Source organism: Schistocerca gregaria, chromosome 6 (assembly GCF_023897955.1).
Source record: "Schistocerca gregaria isolate iqSchGreg1 chromosome 6, iqSchGreg1.2, whole genome shotgun sequence".
Taxonomy (NCBI): Eukaryota; Metazoa; Arthropoda; class Insecta; order Orthoptera; family Acrididae; genus Schistocerca; species Schistocerca gregaria.
In genome coordinates, this window is record NC_064925.1 from 270,941,367 (window position 1) to 270,960,694 (window position 19,328).

At 39.4% G+C, this 19,328-nt stretch overlaps 1 protein-coding gene across 1 annotated transcript in view; it reads left to right on the forward strand.

Moving 5' to 3' along the window:
* LOC126278837 (odorant receptor Or2-like) overlaps positions 1–17,698 on the forward strand; it is an 86,879-nt gene extending 69,181 nt beyond the window's left edge. The window contains exons 5-6 of the mRNA XM_049979112.1: positions 11,439–11,600; positions 17,642–17,698. Of these exons, the coding sequence (XP_049835069.1) occupies positions 11,439–11,600; positions 17,642–17,698 (219 nt within the window). The remainder of the gene's footprint in view (positions 1–11,438; positions 11,601–17,641) is intronic.
* The last annotated feature ends 1,630 nt before the right edge of the window (positions 17,699–19,328 follow it).

Sequence of the window (19,328 nt, forward strand, 5' to 3'; positions counted from 1 at the left end):
TTCGCTCTGATCTGACACCTACTGTGCTATGCACATTGGATGCAAAGGGCGAAGGAGAAGCAGAGTTCTTGTTTTTCGAAATAAATACATCAAATCAGAAACTGCTAATTGGAGTAATCTATAAACCTCCAAACGTCGGTGCCATGTCCTCCTTTCAGTCTGCCCTGTCCTCACTCGTGACACAGTATGAACACATAATCATTATGGGCGACACAAACATCGACTTACAGTTAAAATCTCCCTCTGCCGAAAAACTAAGGCGACTGTTCCACTCCAATGATATGAGTTTAACACCGCTGGACCCAACTCATCACACGCCACACAGCCACACAATCATAGATATAATAGCAACAAAGCGACCAGATAAAATAATCCGCGCCAATCAGACATCCGCTCCGGGACTCTCTGCTCATGACGTGATATTCTTAAATTACTCAATGCATACTACCAAAGAAAAATCTCACCTGGTAACCTACAGAAACTTAAAAAAAGTTAACCATGACGCTCTTCAAAAGGATTGCTCAGATATCCCTTGGCATGATATAAACGATGAACCGACTTTAGACGAAAAAATTCGGCAATTATGTCGCAAAATTATTGCACTGTATGATAAACATGCTCCTCAACGCACTGTTAAGGTAAAGAGAGCTCCCGCTCCGTGGCTCACCACTGCATTACGTCAGTTAATGAATAAACGTGATGCTGCACATAGGGCCTTCAAGCGTAACCCAACTCCCGAGGCGTACGAAGCTTATAGGAAACTCCGAAACAGAACCAAGCAAAGCGTGAGCAATGCCAAAATCAGACATGCCCGCTCTGTCGTATGCGGCATATCAAAACCTGCTGCACTGTGGAAAAAGCTGCGCAGTTTCGGTATAGGGAAGCGAAGATCTGACGCTGTTTATCAAGCGTCTGCAGAAGAATTAAACGATTTCTTCTCAACAGCTGCAAACTGCCACGCAGCGACAAATTACCAGCCCCAAGATATCAATCTCTCGAGAGACAAGTTTTTCCTAAAACATGTGACTACCGGCACAGTACACAAGGCAATTATGAGAATCTCTTCCGAGGCAGTAGGAGATGATGGAGTGAGCATTGGCATGATTAAGAACGTCGTAGACACTATTATTCCAGTTATCACAGACATCTTCAACCTGTCTCTTGTCAGTAGTACATATCCTACTGAGTGGAAGCAAAGTTTAATTAAGCCTATACCCAAGACTGACAACCCTAAGTCGCCAGGTGACTACAGGCCGATCAGCATACTACCTGCAATTTCTAAAGCCCTAGAGCACATCGTTCATGAACAACTGACGGATTACCTCAAAACTCATAACGTCCATGACGAATATCAGTCAGGCTTTCGAAAGCACCATAGTACAGCAACCGCATTAATCAAAGTAACTGATGACATTAAACATGCTATGGACAGACGTGAAGCTACTATCCTAACACTGCTTGACTTTAGCAAGGCTTTTGACACAGTTGACTTCGATATATTACTAATTAAAATGAAACAGCTGAATTTCTCAAACAGAGCAATACAATGGTTCGACAGCTACCTCAAAAACAGAAGTCAACAAGTCATTTGTGGGTCGGAAAAGTCATCATGGAAAAGCGTGCGCTCTGGAGTTCCCCAAGGCTCCGTCCTTGGTCCACTACTCTTCTCACTGTACATTAATGATATTTCTTCAGTGATACACTCCTGCAACTACCATCTTTATGCCGACGACATCCAACTGTACATAAGTGCAAGCCCCAAAAACATTGCTGGCGCAGTAGCGAGTATGAACGCAGATCTTTGTTCTGTTTCTCGATGGGCACAGAACCTAGGTCTGAAACTAAACCCCAAGAAATCCCAGGTCATACTTATATCTCATCCAAAGTTAATCAGCCGGTACTTTCGCGAAACAGTCCCTAAAATACTCCTCAATGGTACCCAACTACCATACCAAAAAACAGTAAAAGACCTTGGAACAATCTTGGATGAACACCTAAACTGGGAAGAACAAACAGTCACAGCTTGCCGGAAATCGCTCTCCTCCCTACATGCAATTCAAAAGTTTAGAAAAATATTTCCAACCCATGTTAAACAAAAATTAGTCCAAACACTAGTCTTGCCTAATCTTTACTACTGCGATGTAGTTCAACACGGCACAAATAGTGAAAATTCTAGATGCCTCGAGCTAGTGATGAATGCTTGCGTTAGATACGTGTGCAATATTCGGTTGTATGATCATATCAGTCCTTCATACTCCCAGCTAGGTTGGATACGCCCACATACGGCACGCGATCTCCACACGATGTGCTTACTTCATCGATTTCTTAGCCACTGGTGCCCCCAATACTTATCTTCTCACATTAAACACCTATCGTCATTCCACAATCGCAACACTAGATCGGATACGTCTATCATCTTGGCTGTACCTTTACATAACACAAAATCTTTCTCCGTGTCATTCTCCATCTCAGCCATACGACTATGGAACGCGCTCCCCTGTGATCTGCGTCTTATCCAGAACTACTCAACATTCAAGAGGGAACTCAAAGCTTACATATTAGGGACGGTATAACCACCATTCTTGTGCCCCTCCCATCTCTTTCTTTCTCCTCTCCATCACAGCTTCGAATTTTACCGTTCTGTTTCTCTTCCTCTAACCTATCTACCTCTTATATATCTCTTTCACCCCATTCTATCGTCTTATGTCTCTGCTCGATGAGAATAACTCACAAGCTGCAAGAACATAACGAGAAAATTCCCAACTAACAATGGGACTGACATTCAGAAAAGAAAAGTATGTTTACTTTCATATACATAGTCATTATTATTATTATTATTACTATTATTATTATTATTATTTTATTACTATTATTATTATTATTATTATTATTATTATTGATTGTTATAATTATTTTTTATTGTTATAATTATCATTATACTACTGTTATAATATCTATTTTTTCCTTTAACATCAATACTGCATAATAGGCTATATGTCCTTAATGTTAAGTAGAAACTGTAACTCGTTGAACCTGAGTATGCCTGGTTAGGTGTAAGAGAGGGCCTGAAGGCCCTAATCTTGCCAGGTAAAATAAATGCATAAATAAATAAATAAAATAAATAAAATATCGCCCCAACAGCTTAGGCTCAAAAATATTGAGGGTTTTTTACATTAGATTTGTTACTGTGCTGAGAAAATTTGCCAAATAAACCATGGACTCTCTATTGCTATGCAGCAGAGGTCTGGGTGATATATGTCACCTAACCCAATATTTACAGCCATCTCCATTGGCTGATAGGATTTATAGATTTATATATTTGTACACACAACAATTTTATGTGGTAGCTATTGTAGATTGTGTAACAACAGGTTAACATGAATACATTCTATTTACTGCAAATATTTTAATTTATGTCATTGTGTTTTGGAAAATCATAGCTTATATGCTGTGGGGAAAGCTTAGTGTTCTTAACGTGAAACTGACACTTCATTTTATATTGTTTCAAATTAACACTTTCTTCTTGTATATATAACTGAAAGTCATTGTAAAATTAACTTTTAACTATCTGTTTTGATGTAAAATGTGTTTAGTTTATGTCATTTTACATGTATATTTTAGGTAATAGTTTCTAATTCAAAAATTTTCAGAATATATGAATATATTAGTGTAATGAACTGACGTTTTCTTCTATGGCTGTTGTATGTATACACTGAGAGTAATATATATATATATATATATATATATATATATATATATATAGAGAGAGAGAGAGAGAGAGAGAGAGAGTGAGCAAAGATCTAGGGAGATTAACCTCTTATGAATCCTCTCTGTGTGTTTATCCAATTCTAACATTTTACTTTATTTTTTCAAGGTTCAGATTGTTACAATTTCGACATTTGTAGTAAATTTAGAATTGGCAAAACAGTTAAAGTAAAAAGAATTGAAACTCTGATGTTCTGTATGCTATAGGTGATAAATTGTACTTCATATAATGGTGGTAGTAGTAGTAGCTTTACTCATCTGTAGATCTCTTTTTACAAGGATAAATTGTATACACATTTATTTACAAACTTTTTGTTAGAGACAATGATTAGATTTATCCTGGAGGAGGAGGAGGAGAAGGAGATTAGTGTTTAAAGTCACATCGACAATGAGGTCATTAGAGACTGAGCGCAAGCTCGGGTGAGGGAAGGATGGGGAAGGAAACATCCCGGCATTTGCCTGAAGCGATTTAGGGAAATCACAGAAAACCTAAATCAGGATGGCCGGAGACGGGATTGAACCGTCGTCCTCCCGAATGTGAGTCCAGTGTGCTAAACATTGCGCCACATCACTCGGTGATTTATCCTGGTATACAATACTTCTTTCACAAATAACTTATTAAATGATTTAATATTACATTGTTCACTCATATCTAACTATCAGTCACTACACACACTATACAAAATTGCTTAATACCACTTTACCCACTAGACATACACACACACACACACACACACACACACACACACACACACACACACACACACATACACACACACACACACACACACACACACACACACACACACATACACACACACACAGACACACACACACAGACACACACACACACACACAGAATGGTGATCTCTGGGCCATTTTCTGTACTGCAACTTCCCGTTTGCTATCCTGAAAAAAGTCAACACCCTTCACAATGAGTGAGATGTTGAGTTTACAAAAAGGAAAAGGTGTTAGTGTTATGCTATTCATAGCTGGGAGATAAGTATTTTTAGAAAGGAGAAAAAGAAGGAAAAGCGTAAAGTGGTGGTGTTATGTGGAATGTTGGATATTTTATAATCATTACTATTATTATTTATTTGTATAACATTTCTTATCAAACCCCTACTCTATTTTACCTGAGTAATCCTTGAATGTAGAAAAGGTAGTGCATCACAGGTACCTTTTAGATGGTTTTTTAAGTAACCTTATTTTCTCAATTTCTTTAATCTCTTTTGCTAATTTATTGTAGAGTTCTATTTCTTCGTAGGAAATGCTGTTTTGAGTTTGATGTTTATTTTATTTTGGTAATTGTAAGCTGAGTCTATCTCTTGTTGCATGGTGATGGACAAAGCTGTTTCTGCAGTAATTACCAATGTTATTTTTGACGTGTACAAGTGAGTGGTAAATCTATTCACATGGAGTAGTTAAAATCCCCAGTGTTCTGAACAGATCTTTACAAAGATCTCGACTAGTATTTTTGGTTATTATTCTTAGGGCTGTTTTATGGAGATTGAAAATTGTGTTCATCTTTTGTGCATTTGTTACCCAAAAATGAATTCCATAGCTAAGAATTCAGTCTACATATGAACAATATGTAACTAAAAGACACCACATGTTACACACATATGATAGGATTCTAAGGCCATAACATGCTGATGACTTTCTGTTTGCAAGTACCTTTGTGTGTCCACACCACTTCAACTGAGAATCAATATTCATTCCTAGAAATTTTGCATTTGTTACACAGTCTATAGAGGTACCATCTACATTTAATTTAATATTGTCATATTTCCGCTTCAAACTGAAATTCTTTTCTTTGTGTTCAATGTCACATTATTACATATTGACCAACCACAAACTTCCTTGAGAGGTTCATTTGCTTCCTCAGAAAGGAGTTCTGTTGTTTTCTCATTGACTATAATATTGCTCTCATAAGCAAAGAGGATTTTTAGCACCATGAGGAACACTACTTTCAAGATCATTGATGTTTATGATTAACAGTATTGGTACTAATATGCTACCTTGTGGAACCCCTATATTAATGTATTTTGGTTTTGGTAGTGTTTAAATAAATGTTTGGATAATTTTGAAGTGTGTGTTATCTCTACACTTTGTATGAAATGTGTTAGATATGATCCAAACCAGTAATTAGGTGCTCCTCTTATTCCTAATGCTTCTAATTTATTTAACAGAATATTCTCGTCGACTGTATCAAATGCCTTAGAATGATCCAGAGATATGCCTCTGACACACTCATCTCTATCAAGAGCATCAAGTACAATTTTTGTGAATTCTGGTATTGGCTGACTCCGTATTTTTGCCACTTTGGAAGCCAAACTGTGATTCGCTTAAATGATTGTATTCATTCAGGTAATTCATTAATCTGTCTTTCATAATTGCTTCCATTATTTTTGAGAATGCTGACAGCAGGGCAATCGTCAGGTAATTTTCTATGTCTTCTGCGTTACCTTTCTTAAGAAAAGGTACAATTCTTGCCTGTTTCAACTGCTCTGGAAATATCCCTGATATGAGGCATTTATTTATTATATTTGTTAAGGGTCCTTGTATAATCCCTATGCATTGTTTCAGTACACACATTAGTACTTCATCTAAGCCTACTGAGTTTTGGGTTTTTAGTTTCTGAACTGTTTTAGTGACTTCATTCTCTGTGGTTGGATGTAACATCATTTTATTTTGTGCAACACGATTTACAGGTGTTATACTTGTTTGGGGCAAGTAGTTCTACAGTAATAGTTTGCCTTTTCATACAATGGTAATACTACAAGTGGGATTTCTGTGTCTCTACATCAGTGATCACTAACACAAACTACTGTGCAGTTCAAAGATTGGAGCTCGACTTCTATTAGTTGTATTTTATTTTTTATTGATTGTTTGTTTTGATGGAGGACTGTTAAGCCCTTGAAATGTGTCATGTTACTCTTTCTCATGGTTTGTTTTTCTTTGTCACATACTGTATAGGAGATGTTTTGGGTGTTACAATCTGTCTTATGAGTGACTGTTTCAGTATTTATTAAAGTGCTGGAGATACTCTTTAGGCAGGGGAAACTTTTGTCTGGATTTATTCCAAAAATAGCTACTTTTCCTACCTACGACAAGAAGCATTTGACCATGTGTGGCCCAAAATCCTCCCCCTACACTTTCATGAATCAGCTGTATCAATCTTCCCTTCCCAGTCCTGTTTAGGTGTAGGCCATGCCTAGTGATACCCCATCTGTTGATAGTCACGACAGGCACCAGAGAAACGAGCAAAGTTGACTGTCCTCAGAGCCATTCCTAACCCTACATTGTTTCGCCTCACAGCTCCATCAACGTGTGGTCGATATGACGCCATAACAGTTCAAAAAGGTGTACGTTTGTGCCATGAGTCAGGGAAGCTATCTTGTCCAGCTCACCACCTATGTCATTTGCCCCATCACTGTCCAAACTCTTTCCCGCCCCACTCAATATCACTACATGGTCCTTTTTTTTTTGCAAAGTCATTACATAAGGACCCTAGGTCCTCTATCACATGACTTAGCTCTGCATTTGGCTTGAAGATACTGGTGGCCTGATACGCTGCCCCTAAACTTTCCTGTAACGGAGGGCCTACACCTCGCCCGTGGCTACTACCTAGCAGCAGCACTTTCTTCTTCCTAACGCTTTGTACATTCTTAGGCATCTTGGCCTCGGTTGAAGTGAGCTGCACATTTTCTGCTCCTCGTTCTACCTGAGGTTCTTCTCTACTTAACTCTGGCAGTGATAGATACCTGTTTCTTGTGTTGATAATAAAACTGTCAGATTGTGTTTTCTTTCTTCCTATCCTCCTACCAGCTGCCAGTTCCCAACCACCCTCCTCCTTGATCCTTATGAGTTCCTTCGTTGCTTCCTCCAACTGTGCCTGAAGGGAACAGATTTTCTTTTCCTGTTTGCCAATCAAAATGTTCTTACTGCATACTCTGCAGTTCCAGGAGAGAGCCTCTCCTGTTCTGTCAACAGTCTCCCAACTTCCTCCTCCAGCGAAAATATTTCCTACAAGATTGGCAACAAATCCCTCTACTCACTACCCTATAACAGCTCCAACATTTCTCACTAGTGGTCAGTTTTGAAAGCATAATTAAGTTTAAATAATGTTTTAAATTTGTCAAGGACACTAGATTGTGTGTGTGTAAACAACAAACGACACAAAGTTCTAAAGTGCGGTGTTTTTTTTTGTACTGATTTTGAGATACAATGACAGGAGAATTAATTTGTAATTAATTTTCTTTCAGAGACTTTGCGATATCAGGCGTGTTTGGTCAGGTTTTAAACGTTTATGACTCGGAAAATTTAGGCCTACATCACGTCTATGTAACTAGTAAACAATACGAAATGCGTTAGTTAAATACGATTTAGAAACGTTTAATTACACTTTTATTGCGACAATAGACACTGATGAAAGTAGTAACAGTCTTTTTCAAACGAATTTTGCACTATCAAGAAAACATGAATAAAATTTTTTGTGTTTATGTCACGCAAAATTTCGGGTTACGTCGCGATTATCGGGACTTAAGCTAAAGAACAAGTTTTTGGAAGAACAAGCGCTGCTGGGACACTAATATTCAGTTGTGTGACAAGAACTGGCACTACAGCAAGTAAATTTAAATTTGACAGTGTTTCCTCTTTACAGAGGGACGAGAATTAGCAGAATACTCGTATACGGCTCAGTTGCATAAGCGACGTGCACTCAGAATTTGCTGTGAAACGACTTTACAGTACTATACCATGCAAAAAGAATTTAAAGAATTACATGGCTGTGAAGGAGCAAAATCTTTACAACAGTCGACAGATAGGATACATTGTCCTGTATACGAAAAAGCACTTAGTACGAAATTTGCACTCATGAGCATATGAGGAAATCCGTGGAGGATACGGTGGCCTATGTCCTTTCTGCCACAGACCTTGTTGGACTCATAAGTGCTCATGTACCTACCAAGGCCAATATCATCATCGCCCTACTCTCTTCCAAGCCCTACTCCTTTTCCAAGGATCCCATCCTAATACCACGCCTTACTAAGGACTTGTGACGAGTATACACCCACGCAGTCCCGTCAAATACAGAGACACGCCAAAATTATTTTTTACACTAAGGAACGCTAGAACTGGTCTTATACACGCACCGGAGTCAACGTTACACTGCTCATTAACTCTTGTAAGCACTGGAATGTATTCTACCGAATCAGTGGCAACCATTCCATCCTGAAGTACCCGCTCCACCACAACAATCATTCCTTACCTGACAACCAGAGCAAAGCTGATGACTTTGCATCCTACCTCTCTGACACTTTTTCAATCCAAGGCGAACCACACTTTTTCCTTACTATGCACAACTGCGCAAATACCATTTTCTCATCCCTGACTAATAGCTCCCAGTACTTCGACAACATTAAATAAACAGAATTAAAAGTAGTACTTCAGAGAACACGAAACACACACTTGGTCACAACTGCATCAGATATTGACACCTTAAAGAGTACCTCTTTCCTTTCTACTCACCCTCGCCGTCCTTTATACCACTATAGTCTCCACAGGTTACTATACTGAGCTGTGGAAAACACCAAAATTCTACTTTTTCTCAAACCACCGACACCCTCTAACGAGACCTCCTCCTATTGCCCTATCTGGCTCAAATTCGTATTCACCAAAGTCTTGGAAATCATCCTGTCTCGACATATCCATCAGCATCCGAACCAACACCAATTCCTTCCATTAAATAGCGTAGCTTCTACCCCACCTTCCTCTCTGATGACTAGATCATGCACCTCACCAATCTCCTGTCGTTTCAGATCAACACCTGTAAATCCGCTATCTTGGTTTCCCTCGACCTGGAAGTAGCTGCCTACCATGTATAGCATTCCAGTCTCCTGTTCAAACTCCAGAGGTAAATACCTAGATTAATTTTTCTCATCTTATTGCATCCTTCCTCTCTAATCATGCATTCTTTGTCATCATTAACAGCACCAATTCTCACATTTTCCAGCCCAAGCCTCGATCCTCTCACTTCTCCTTTATCTTCTTTAAATTACTGATATACCCTAACCATGTCATCCAATCTACCTTCTTCACTTTTCTGATGACACCGCTTTCCCCACAGATAACCCAACAGTCGCTCCAAACCCACCTCAATCTGTTTAACTGCTGTTGTAACCAATGGCTTCTGAAAATCAGTTCTTCCAAAAATCAGGCAGTACAATAGGATACACCATCCTCATCATCGTCTACATGAGCTCTACCTCACCATTTACGATCATTCATTCCAGTTAACCAACTAGATGTAATGTCTTGGTCTAACTCTCCAGCGACCACGAACTTGGAAACATCACTTCCTAACCATCCAAGAGAAAGCCGAAAACAGGCTAAAACTACAGCTACCAAAAGTACTAACGAATTGAACTTGTTGATTGCAACTCTCAATTGTCCTCCATACCTAAAAAGCTTGATCTGATCCTTTATTTTGCTATGAAAATGTTGCATTGATATACGCCCACTAAGTAAGTCCCTCCAGATCCTTGAACGCTATGCCCTGTACATCGCCATCCACATCTGACTCCCTACCGTCAAATGGGCCCAACTCATCTAATTCCTGTATGTCCTTACTCACACTGAACACCATCGAACGATCTGTACCATGTACAGACTCGACTCCAATAAATATTTTTCACTTTACTTTCCCACCTTAGTACACTGTTGCACCCCTGCCAACACATGCCACAAAACCTTACACCTACATACCCGCCACACAGTCTCTCAAGACAACTTGAACCGTCTCCCTGTTCCAGGTCATGAACTCCATCTCAACATTTAACCCTCCAACCAACTAAAAGCCCACTCGAACAATTCCACCTTGTCGGTTCGTCGTTGCTGCTTACTCCCCCACCCTTCTCCATATTTTTTTTATTTCTTATTTTTGCCCTTCCACCCTTCTCTCCCCAGCCACTTTTAACACAAAGTTTTAGCCTCACTAATACCCCCTATACTGCAATCCCTCTTGTTTTCTAACAGACACTTCTACTCAATCGATACATTCACATACCACCTCCATTCTCACCTCCCCAGCGACCAACCTTTCCCCTTCGACAAGAGTATACTTATCCGTGTGCAGGTCCTTCCAGCTTCCTTGCGAGGAAAGAGTTTCTTTTTATAAAAATCTTTTTTTTTCTGCATAAAGATTTTTTAAGATGTAGCGAATGTTTTTAAATATAATCATACTGCTTCTGTTTTATAACTTTCATTGCAAGTATAACTAAAAGCGAAAGAGGTTATGCCTCTTACATATAAATGCTTGCCATTTTATTTTCAGTTTTAAACTTTTTTAATTCATTGAAATATTCCACCTTTCTGTTTGGTATTCTTCCACCTCATTTCCATATTTTGTCAACTGGCTGAAGACCGAACCTCTCCCTTCCCATGTCCATATGCGGTGAAGTCGGATTAAATAATAATGAAGGAAAAAAGTCACTGTTTTCCACCTGAAGAACATGTTTTTATAAACGTTGAAAGAGTCAAGGAGTTACGAACAATATTTAAAACTTCTTTTTTTTCTCAAAGAGTAATACGTCACAGTAATTAATATCGTATATCTGTAGAAAAGTCGATGTTATCTGTTGATTAACTGAGGTACTTGTCATTTCTTTCAGAGCGAAAAAGTAGCGCTCTCGGCATACGACGCGGTGACATCAGTGCAGGAATGCCCAACGTCCACCAAACGGTCGCTGCTGCTTCTGATGGTCAGAGCCCAGAGGCCGCTGCGCGTCACTGCTGGTGGCTTCTTCACTCTCTCTAGAGAGTCCTTCGTGTCGGTGAGGATTTGTTCTGGCGCAGCCATAAGATCGTGTATCATGGATATATGTGTCAGCTTTATCCCTAAAGTGTGCAGTATTCCAAATGTGCACGATGTTCCAATGTGATGCTGTTACTGTACTGCCTCGTAGGCTGTCGCTAATAGCCATAAATTAGGAAGAAATTGGATTCATGATAACAATAAGTTTGCTGCTATGACAGCTGTTGCTCTAATTCGCGGCTAGGATACATTTACCCACTTTTCACGCTGTAACTTCATTTACTCTGTCTAATGTGTAGCACAAAGTAGTCTGTAGTGCGTTGATCACTATTCTCTGTGAGTTGACCAGTATTCCCTATAGACCTGATGCTGCGCTTTTACAGTGGTCCAAGACCAGCCTGTGAAAAGAGATTCACAACGTAGCAGTTTCTGCGACCTTCTACTCACAGAGGGAAATATTCTCTGCTTAAATTTCTTACCTGTTAATCGAGGAAAGGATCTGAGGTCCTGCTATGTGCGAAAATTTTGCATCTGCGAAATCGGCCATCTGAAAGCGGTGCTAATATAGGAGTGTTGACACTTTTTGACCATCAGACGACATATCAAGTTCCAGTGTAAATCGCCGATCTCGCTGTGGTTTCACAGCAGAGTGTGGCCTTACAGATGGCAGTAAGTCCGCCGGTAGACCGGATAGGAACTCAAAGCTCGGAGGGATTTGAAAGAAGTAATTTATGCGTCGGCGATGGGTATCGTCCTTTGGTTGCACAACAGTACAAAAATGAACATGCGCTGATCTACGACGTAACATGCTGTTTGACATGAACGAGTAGTGGACAGTGTGACTGAACCGAGAAACCATGAGTACATGTGTGAGGCGCCATATTCGGATCAGATCTAATGACTACGTTCAAGCAGCTGTCACTTGGCAATAGCCAGGAGCGTTCATAACATTACAAAGGCATTCACCTCTGTTGATCTCGCCACAAAACGTCAGTCCTTTAGTTTATAATCGAAAGTAACGCTTTTTAAAGGACGTTAATCACCCTCAGTTTCATCGTTGTGTGACGTCCAGCAGGCAGGTGGAGCATTGGAACATACGTCGCACGAGTAAGTCGTCTGAAAGTCTGTTGAAAGTATGTGATACGGTTTCTGTCTAAACTTACCAATTTTATTGCTCCATAAACCGAAGGCAACGACAGTGGTTTTTATAACTAGATTGAGTAAGATATTTTAGTAACATACAGATATTGTAAATCTGTCATAGACAGCAAAGGGGCTGGAAGAGCAGTTGAACGGAATGGACAGTGACTTGAAAGGCGGATGTAAGATGAACATAAATAAAAGTAAAACGACGATAATGGAATGAAGTCGAATTAAATCGGGTGATGCTGCGGGAATTAAATTAGGAAAAGAGACGCTTGAAGTTGTTAATGAGTTTTGCTCTTTGGGGAGCAAAATAACTTATCATGGTCGAAGTAGAGAGGATATAAAATGTAGACTGGGAATGACAAGGAAAGCATTTATGAAGAAGAGAAATTTGTTAACATCGAGTATAGATTTAACTGTCAGGATGACTTTTGTGGAAGTATTTGTATGGAGTGTAGCCATGTATGGAAGTGAAACCTGGACGATAAATACTTTAGACAAGAAGAGAATAGAAGCTTTCGAAATGTGATGCTGCAGAAAAATGCTGAAGATTTGATGGGTAGATCACATAACTAATGAGGAGGTATTGAACAGAAATGGAGAGTAGAGAAATTTGTGGCTGACTAGAAGAAGGGATCGGTTTGTAGGGCATATTCTGAGGCATCAAGATGTCACCAATTTGGTATTGGGAGGCCGCATGGAGGTTAAAAATCGTACAGGGAGACCAAGAGATGAATACACTAAACAGATTCAGAACCACGTAGGTTGTATTAGGTACTGGGAGATGAAGACGCTTGCACAGGATAGAGTAGTATGGAGAGCTGCAACAAACCAGTCTCTGGACTGAAGACAACAGACAATTTTCACCTGAACTTGTCATTCATAGGTGACGGCATGATAATAAACTGTCAGAAATCACATGGATGAAACAAATGAAATGATGGTCACTGATAACACCACTGTGTCAGACGCACTCCGCCCTAGTCGTAATCACTTCGATGTGAAAAGATAATAAGGTTTCATAAAAAGGTAAATTCCTTTGATAAGGTAAGCGTTGGTTGTTATTGGTTTTCCCGTTTTGAGCTTACTTCATTTTAATTAAATAGAATTTTACACCAGACGTGTTTCGCATTTATACATTAAGCATCTACCGTGGTTTTTCTGCTAGTTCGATACATATGTTTGTACGTTTTTGTATCTTTTGCAATAAGCTCCAGACGGAGAAACCAATAATGAGTGATTTTAACAGATTCTGTGGAAGACGGCCATGCAGGTAAACATATTACTGTAAAATTGTACGAAAATGATTTTAGGATTAGTTGGATATCCGATAACTGCTAGTACGGTTGTTTAGTTCCAATTTTTGGAATTTTTCTTCATTCTGAATATATATATATATATATATATATATATATATATATATATATATATATATATATATATATATATATATATATATGTATGTATGTATATGTATTTATTCAGTCTAACTGCAGGGTAATTTGGCTCTATCAATATTTCACTGAAAGAAAAATAACTAATCTCGCTTTAAACAATAGAAGTAATTGTTTCTCTAAAGCCTACAGTGCAAATGTGCATCATGATTTCATTTTCATTCTTTTTTAAAAAATTATTCATCTGGAGGTACTCCAATAATGGTGATTGAGCTACATCTAGTTCACCACATCTTGTTAACAAGGAAATTTCACCTGGATGTACTCCAATAATGGTAATTGTTCTACAGCTAGTTACCCACAACGGGAATAAATACCACAGCGTTAGTGAAATGAAATTTACTCTGAAATCCACGTTCATTCTTGCAGATTACATGTACAAGTTTCATATACAGTTCACCATGTCTTTCGTTTTATTAATTTCAGTTTACTCCCCTCTCACCTCTTGGCATTACCGACTTGCTGGTCATAATACAATGTGATCGCATCGTAACGCTATGGTGATCAGTATACTGGTCATGCACATTTAAAATGTGGTGCTGCTGTATCGTAAATTTAGTTTTCTATGTGGTACATGATCGTTTACCTCTCTCGAACTTCGTAACTCTCCTATCATGACCATACTCATCCACTAGGAGGTACGCAGCCATTAGCCAAGAGAATCTCTCAGTGTAACGCACTCAGAAACGTAGTTACCGCCCACTATGTCTTTTGGATGCGACGAGATCAGGGCAAACGTTTGCGTATAGTTCAACTCGAATAGTATCGTTGCGTGTACTATTATCATCAGATCGTCGCGGGGAAATGGTAGAGATCCGTAGTAGACGATAATTAATGTGTCACTACTTACTCTTCGCTAGTATTTGTCGTTACAGGACGTTGAAGACAGGCAGTTATCTCCTTGAAGATGCTTCAGAGATCATTCAGGCTGATGTGGGGTTGAACATGGATCCAGTACGGTCTTTTAAGTTTTAGAAACGCTCACCAAATCCGCATACACTTTCCTTGCCGTATTAGGAAAAATAGCCACTGCAGGAAATGGCTCTGAGCACTATGGGACTTAATTGCTGATGTCACCAGTCCCCTAGAACTTAGAACTACTTACACCTAAATAACCTAAGGACACCACAAACATCCATGCCCGAGGCAGGTCCAAAATGGTTCAAATGGCTGTGAGCCCAATGGGACTTAACATCTGTGGTCATCAGTCCCCAAGAACTTAGAACTAATTAAACTTAACTAACCTAAGGACATCACACACATCCATGCCCGAGGCAGGATTCGAAACTGCGACCGTAGCAGTCAAGCGGTTCCGGACTGATCGCCTAGAAACTCTAGACCACCGCGGCCGGCGCCTGAGGCAGGATTCGAACCTACGACTGCAGTGGTCGCGGGGTTCCAGACAGTAATGACCACTGCAGGAGAGAAGGGATTTTTTTTTTTCAAGGTAACGTTCTTCTGTGAATGGATACATTTTGTCACTAGCAGTGGTAAAATAATGGGAGAGACATACGCTGGTGGATGAGGGCTACTCCACAAGGTACTCGTCTCCCAATACAATTTTTTGTTCAACTGAGATCCATGACCTTAAGAGATTTCATTGTATTGAAACGCACGATTAGTTAGTATGAACAACAAAGTAACACTTCTGACTGAATCGAGTATCCCACTAGTCAAAAGAATGATACAAATCTGACAAATCGTGGATGGACGTCAATTTTCTCTACGAACATAATGTAGGAACTATGGTGAATTTTCTGAATCCATCCTTCTTTGTGGTTCATAAACAGACCACTGCACTGTCGTATACCCGCTTGCTAGCTCGTATTTATTGACACGTTGTAGATCGCTAGTTGTCATTGATCATATTGAAAATTACTAGTAACACTCTAGGCGGTGAGCTACAATGGTTTTTCGGAGGCAGCATATTTCGGAACGGATAAAGACACACATCTGTGATGAGAAATATACGATCTTTGCGGCGTCTACAATAACGGAAGGCGTAGCTTCTGAATGTTCATGACACCAAGAGATGAGCCGCTTAATCTTTCCTTCTTTGCCAATAAGCTTCTACAACGCATTATTTACAAATTTAGAAATAGGAATTGGTTTAGGTACAATACACCATTATTTTCTGCAACATTGGAGGATACGAGCTAAGATGAAAACAGGCAGTACGTCAGCGATTCCGTCTCAATATTTCTTAGTTTTTGGGTTGTTTCCACTTGCACTGAATTTCCAAAAATTGATAGAGGAACTTTATATACAAAACATGAATGAAAAAAGTAATAGGAACATCAGAATGATGTACTATCAGTACGCCGAAGAAAACAAATTACCATCTTACTCCAGATGACTACTTCCTATGGTTACGCCAACTAGAACGATGTGTCGATAGATATTGAGATAATAAACTTAATAGTAAATGTTCCTTGAACATAATTTGTTAAGTTGAATGCCGTTTCCGAAAGAATAATCGCAAATTTCCTAATACGCAGAGTGTGTAGAATATTTCCGTGAAAATGGTACAAGTCGCCAAGAATGACGGAAAATGGTCGATGTATGCATTTGAGGGAGGTGTGGAATTCACAGAGGACGGAATTTTGAGGTAGTGTTATTTACCTGCACAACATATTCTGAGTACATGCTGACGGCAACTGTTAAAGCTTCTGTGCCTACGTGACATCATGGGAGACAGTTGTTTCAAACACATTCAAGCAAGAGATTCTTCCTGTGCATCTTGTCAGTATGTAAGAATTTAAAAATTTATATCATATGAGATGACAATTATTAGGTTACAGGATGCGTGTGCAGAAAAGTCTAAGATCTCCAAACGGTTATCCTCATATAGGATCTGAGCAAATTAAAGTCAGGAAAATGATGATAGGGTTATTCAAAGAATTCCAGTCTGCTTACTCCCAAAATATTTCTAGGATGACTTAAGTAGTTGTACTTCCATGATGTTTATGTCGCAGAGATGCTAAACTGAAACTTTTAGTCTACCTTTAACTTCCATATAGGCCTTATATATCGTCGAAATATGAAATGCAGGTGGTGTTACAACGTTTCTAACTGTCATTGATGCTTTAATTTTATATTTATGTTGATCAGTTCCACAAATATAATGGGCACGAGTCTCTAGTAATTATTGGTTAAGGAAAATTGTACAGTGAAAATCTAAAGATACTTCAGTGTTAAGCAATAAGTATCCACTAATGCTCTGGCACTAATATAACTACATTGCTGTTTTCAGTTGTAGATTTATAGTTAACTTTTTCTAGATGTAGCATTGTTGAACAGCGTAAAATTTGATTAAGAGATGGGTGCTAATGTTGTAAGTCCTAGATCGTTTCATAGCGTAACATTTGAGATATACGTATCTACTACGATAGACGACTATTTTATGATTAATCTAAAGTAGTAAATATATTGATTACAACATTTTGTTAATTCCTTGCAGGTGTTGAATGTGTCGTATTCATTCTTCGCCATTCTTCGTAATTTCAAGGACGATTAGAAGTGCCACGATTCTGTTTGGGTTGCTTCTTCCGACTGATTTATTTCCCTGGTTCGCTATAACTGTACAACGCAACAGCTGATCACTTTTCACACTGATAAATAAAGTGATATTGCAAATGCTTCACAATATTAATTTAAATGAATTATTCCCTATCATTAACAGACATGCACGTGAGAGCGCCCGAGCGCGCACACACACATACACACACACACACACACACACACACACACACACAGAGAGAGAGAGAGAGAGAGAGAGAGAGAGAGAGAGAGAGAGAGAGAGAAGCATTGGCGTACATCTTTGAATGGAAAGCTACGGAACAGTGCTTTAAGATACACATGCAGTTGTCATCAATTGAACCGCGGAAGTTTCCTTAGAAGCACCAAGGAAGACGTTACATGTCTTAGGTGAAAGCGACAACAAACTAGACATTGAATGAGTGTTAATCCTCTGAGTGTAATATCCATCCCTCTTCGTATGTTTGAAAGACCAAAAAGAAAGTGATTATACTTACATTGAGGACTTAATTTATTTGAGGAGTCCAGTACTGGTGAAAGCAGATAAAGTTTCTGAAATCACTTTCCTGCTTAAATTAAAGTGCTACAGGCATGTCGTCCTACCTAAGCGCACATGAGCGGTGTTAAGTGGTATTTTAGCAGTTCAGTCAACCGGAAGAACGGAAGCGAGACAGACCCCAGTAGCAGCTGAGACAGTGGAAGAATGCGTCAGACGGTGTTCGGTTGGTGACACGACGACGCCGAAATCCGCTGTTCGTCACTGACCAGCCAGTGAGCGGATATGAGCAGCGCTTCGACACGGTATCTGTGACCGAGACAGAGATAAGCGTTAGGTAAGTGGTAGTACATCGCTGACAGATAGTACCTTGATTTCTTCGACTGAAGTGGTCAAGGTCCTCTACGCCTCTTCCTGCTGTTGACATTGTGGTTTGCTTTTACGATTAGAGCGTAACAGTTCTGTAGCGTGAGTGCAACACCATTTGCCACATTGTTAGAATTAATACGGTAGAGAACTGTTCTTAAGAGTGCAATTGCAGCATCTCGTCGCTACTGATGAAGGTGGTGTAAGAGCACAGAAATAAGGTACACAAACATTCACCCTTCTTTGCTGTACGTGAATTCCAGCGGCTGCTGAATCCGAACAAGCGAGTCGTCGTTCGCGAATTCAACTGGCCACTCCGAATAAAAGTGAGACCTTACTGCCAGGCGGGTATCTTACCGTCACCGATCGTAGCTCCTGCAAGTCGCGTTCGCGTCAGTAGGCGGCCGCCTTGCTCGAGTGTGTATATATATTATGTTACAAGTAAAGTTATGTAAAAGTGGCTCGACATTTGACATGATTAACGATGACCTGCTCTCCCTGATGATCACACACATCTTCATCCCTCACACTGGACCAAAAAGGAATATATACCTGATAACAAGAAATCTGTACCAGTATTTTAAAGCACTGACATATGGAAAGCTCTCGTATGACAATAATGTGCGAAATTATTATCTGTAATAAAGAAATTCCAAGAGAAAATTAACGAATAAGGATATACCTACTAAGAAAAATAAAACATTATTTTCATTCCGTTTTTGACTCTGTTACGAGTCTTATTGGAGAA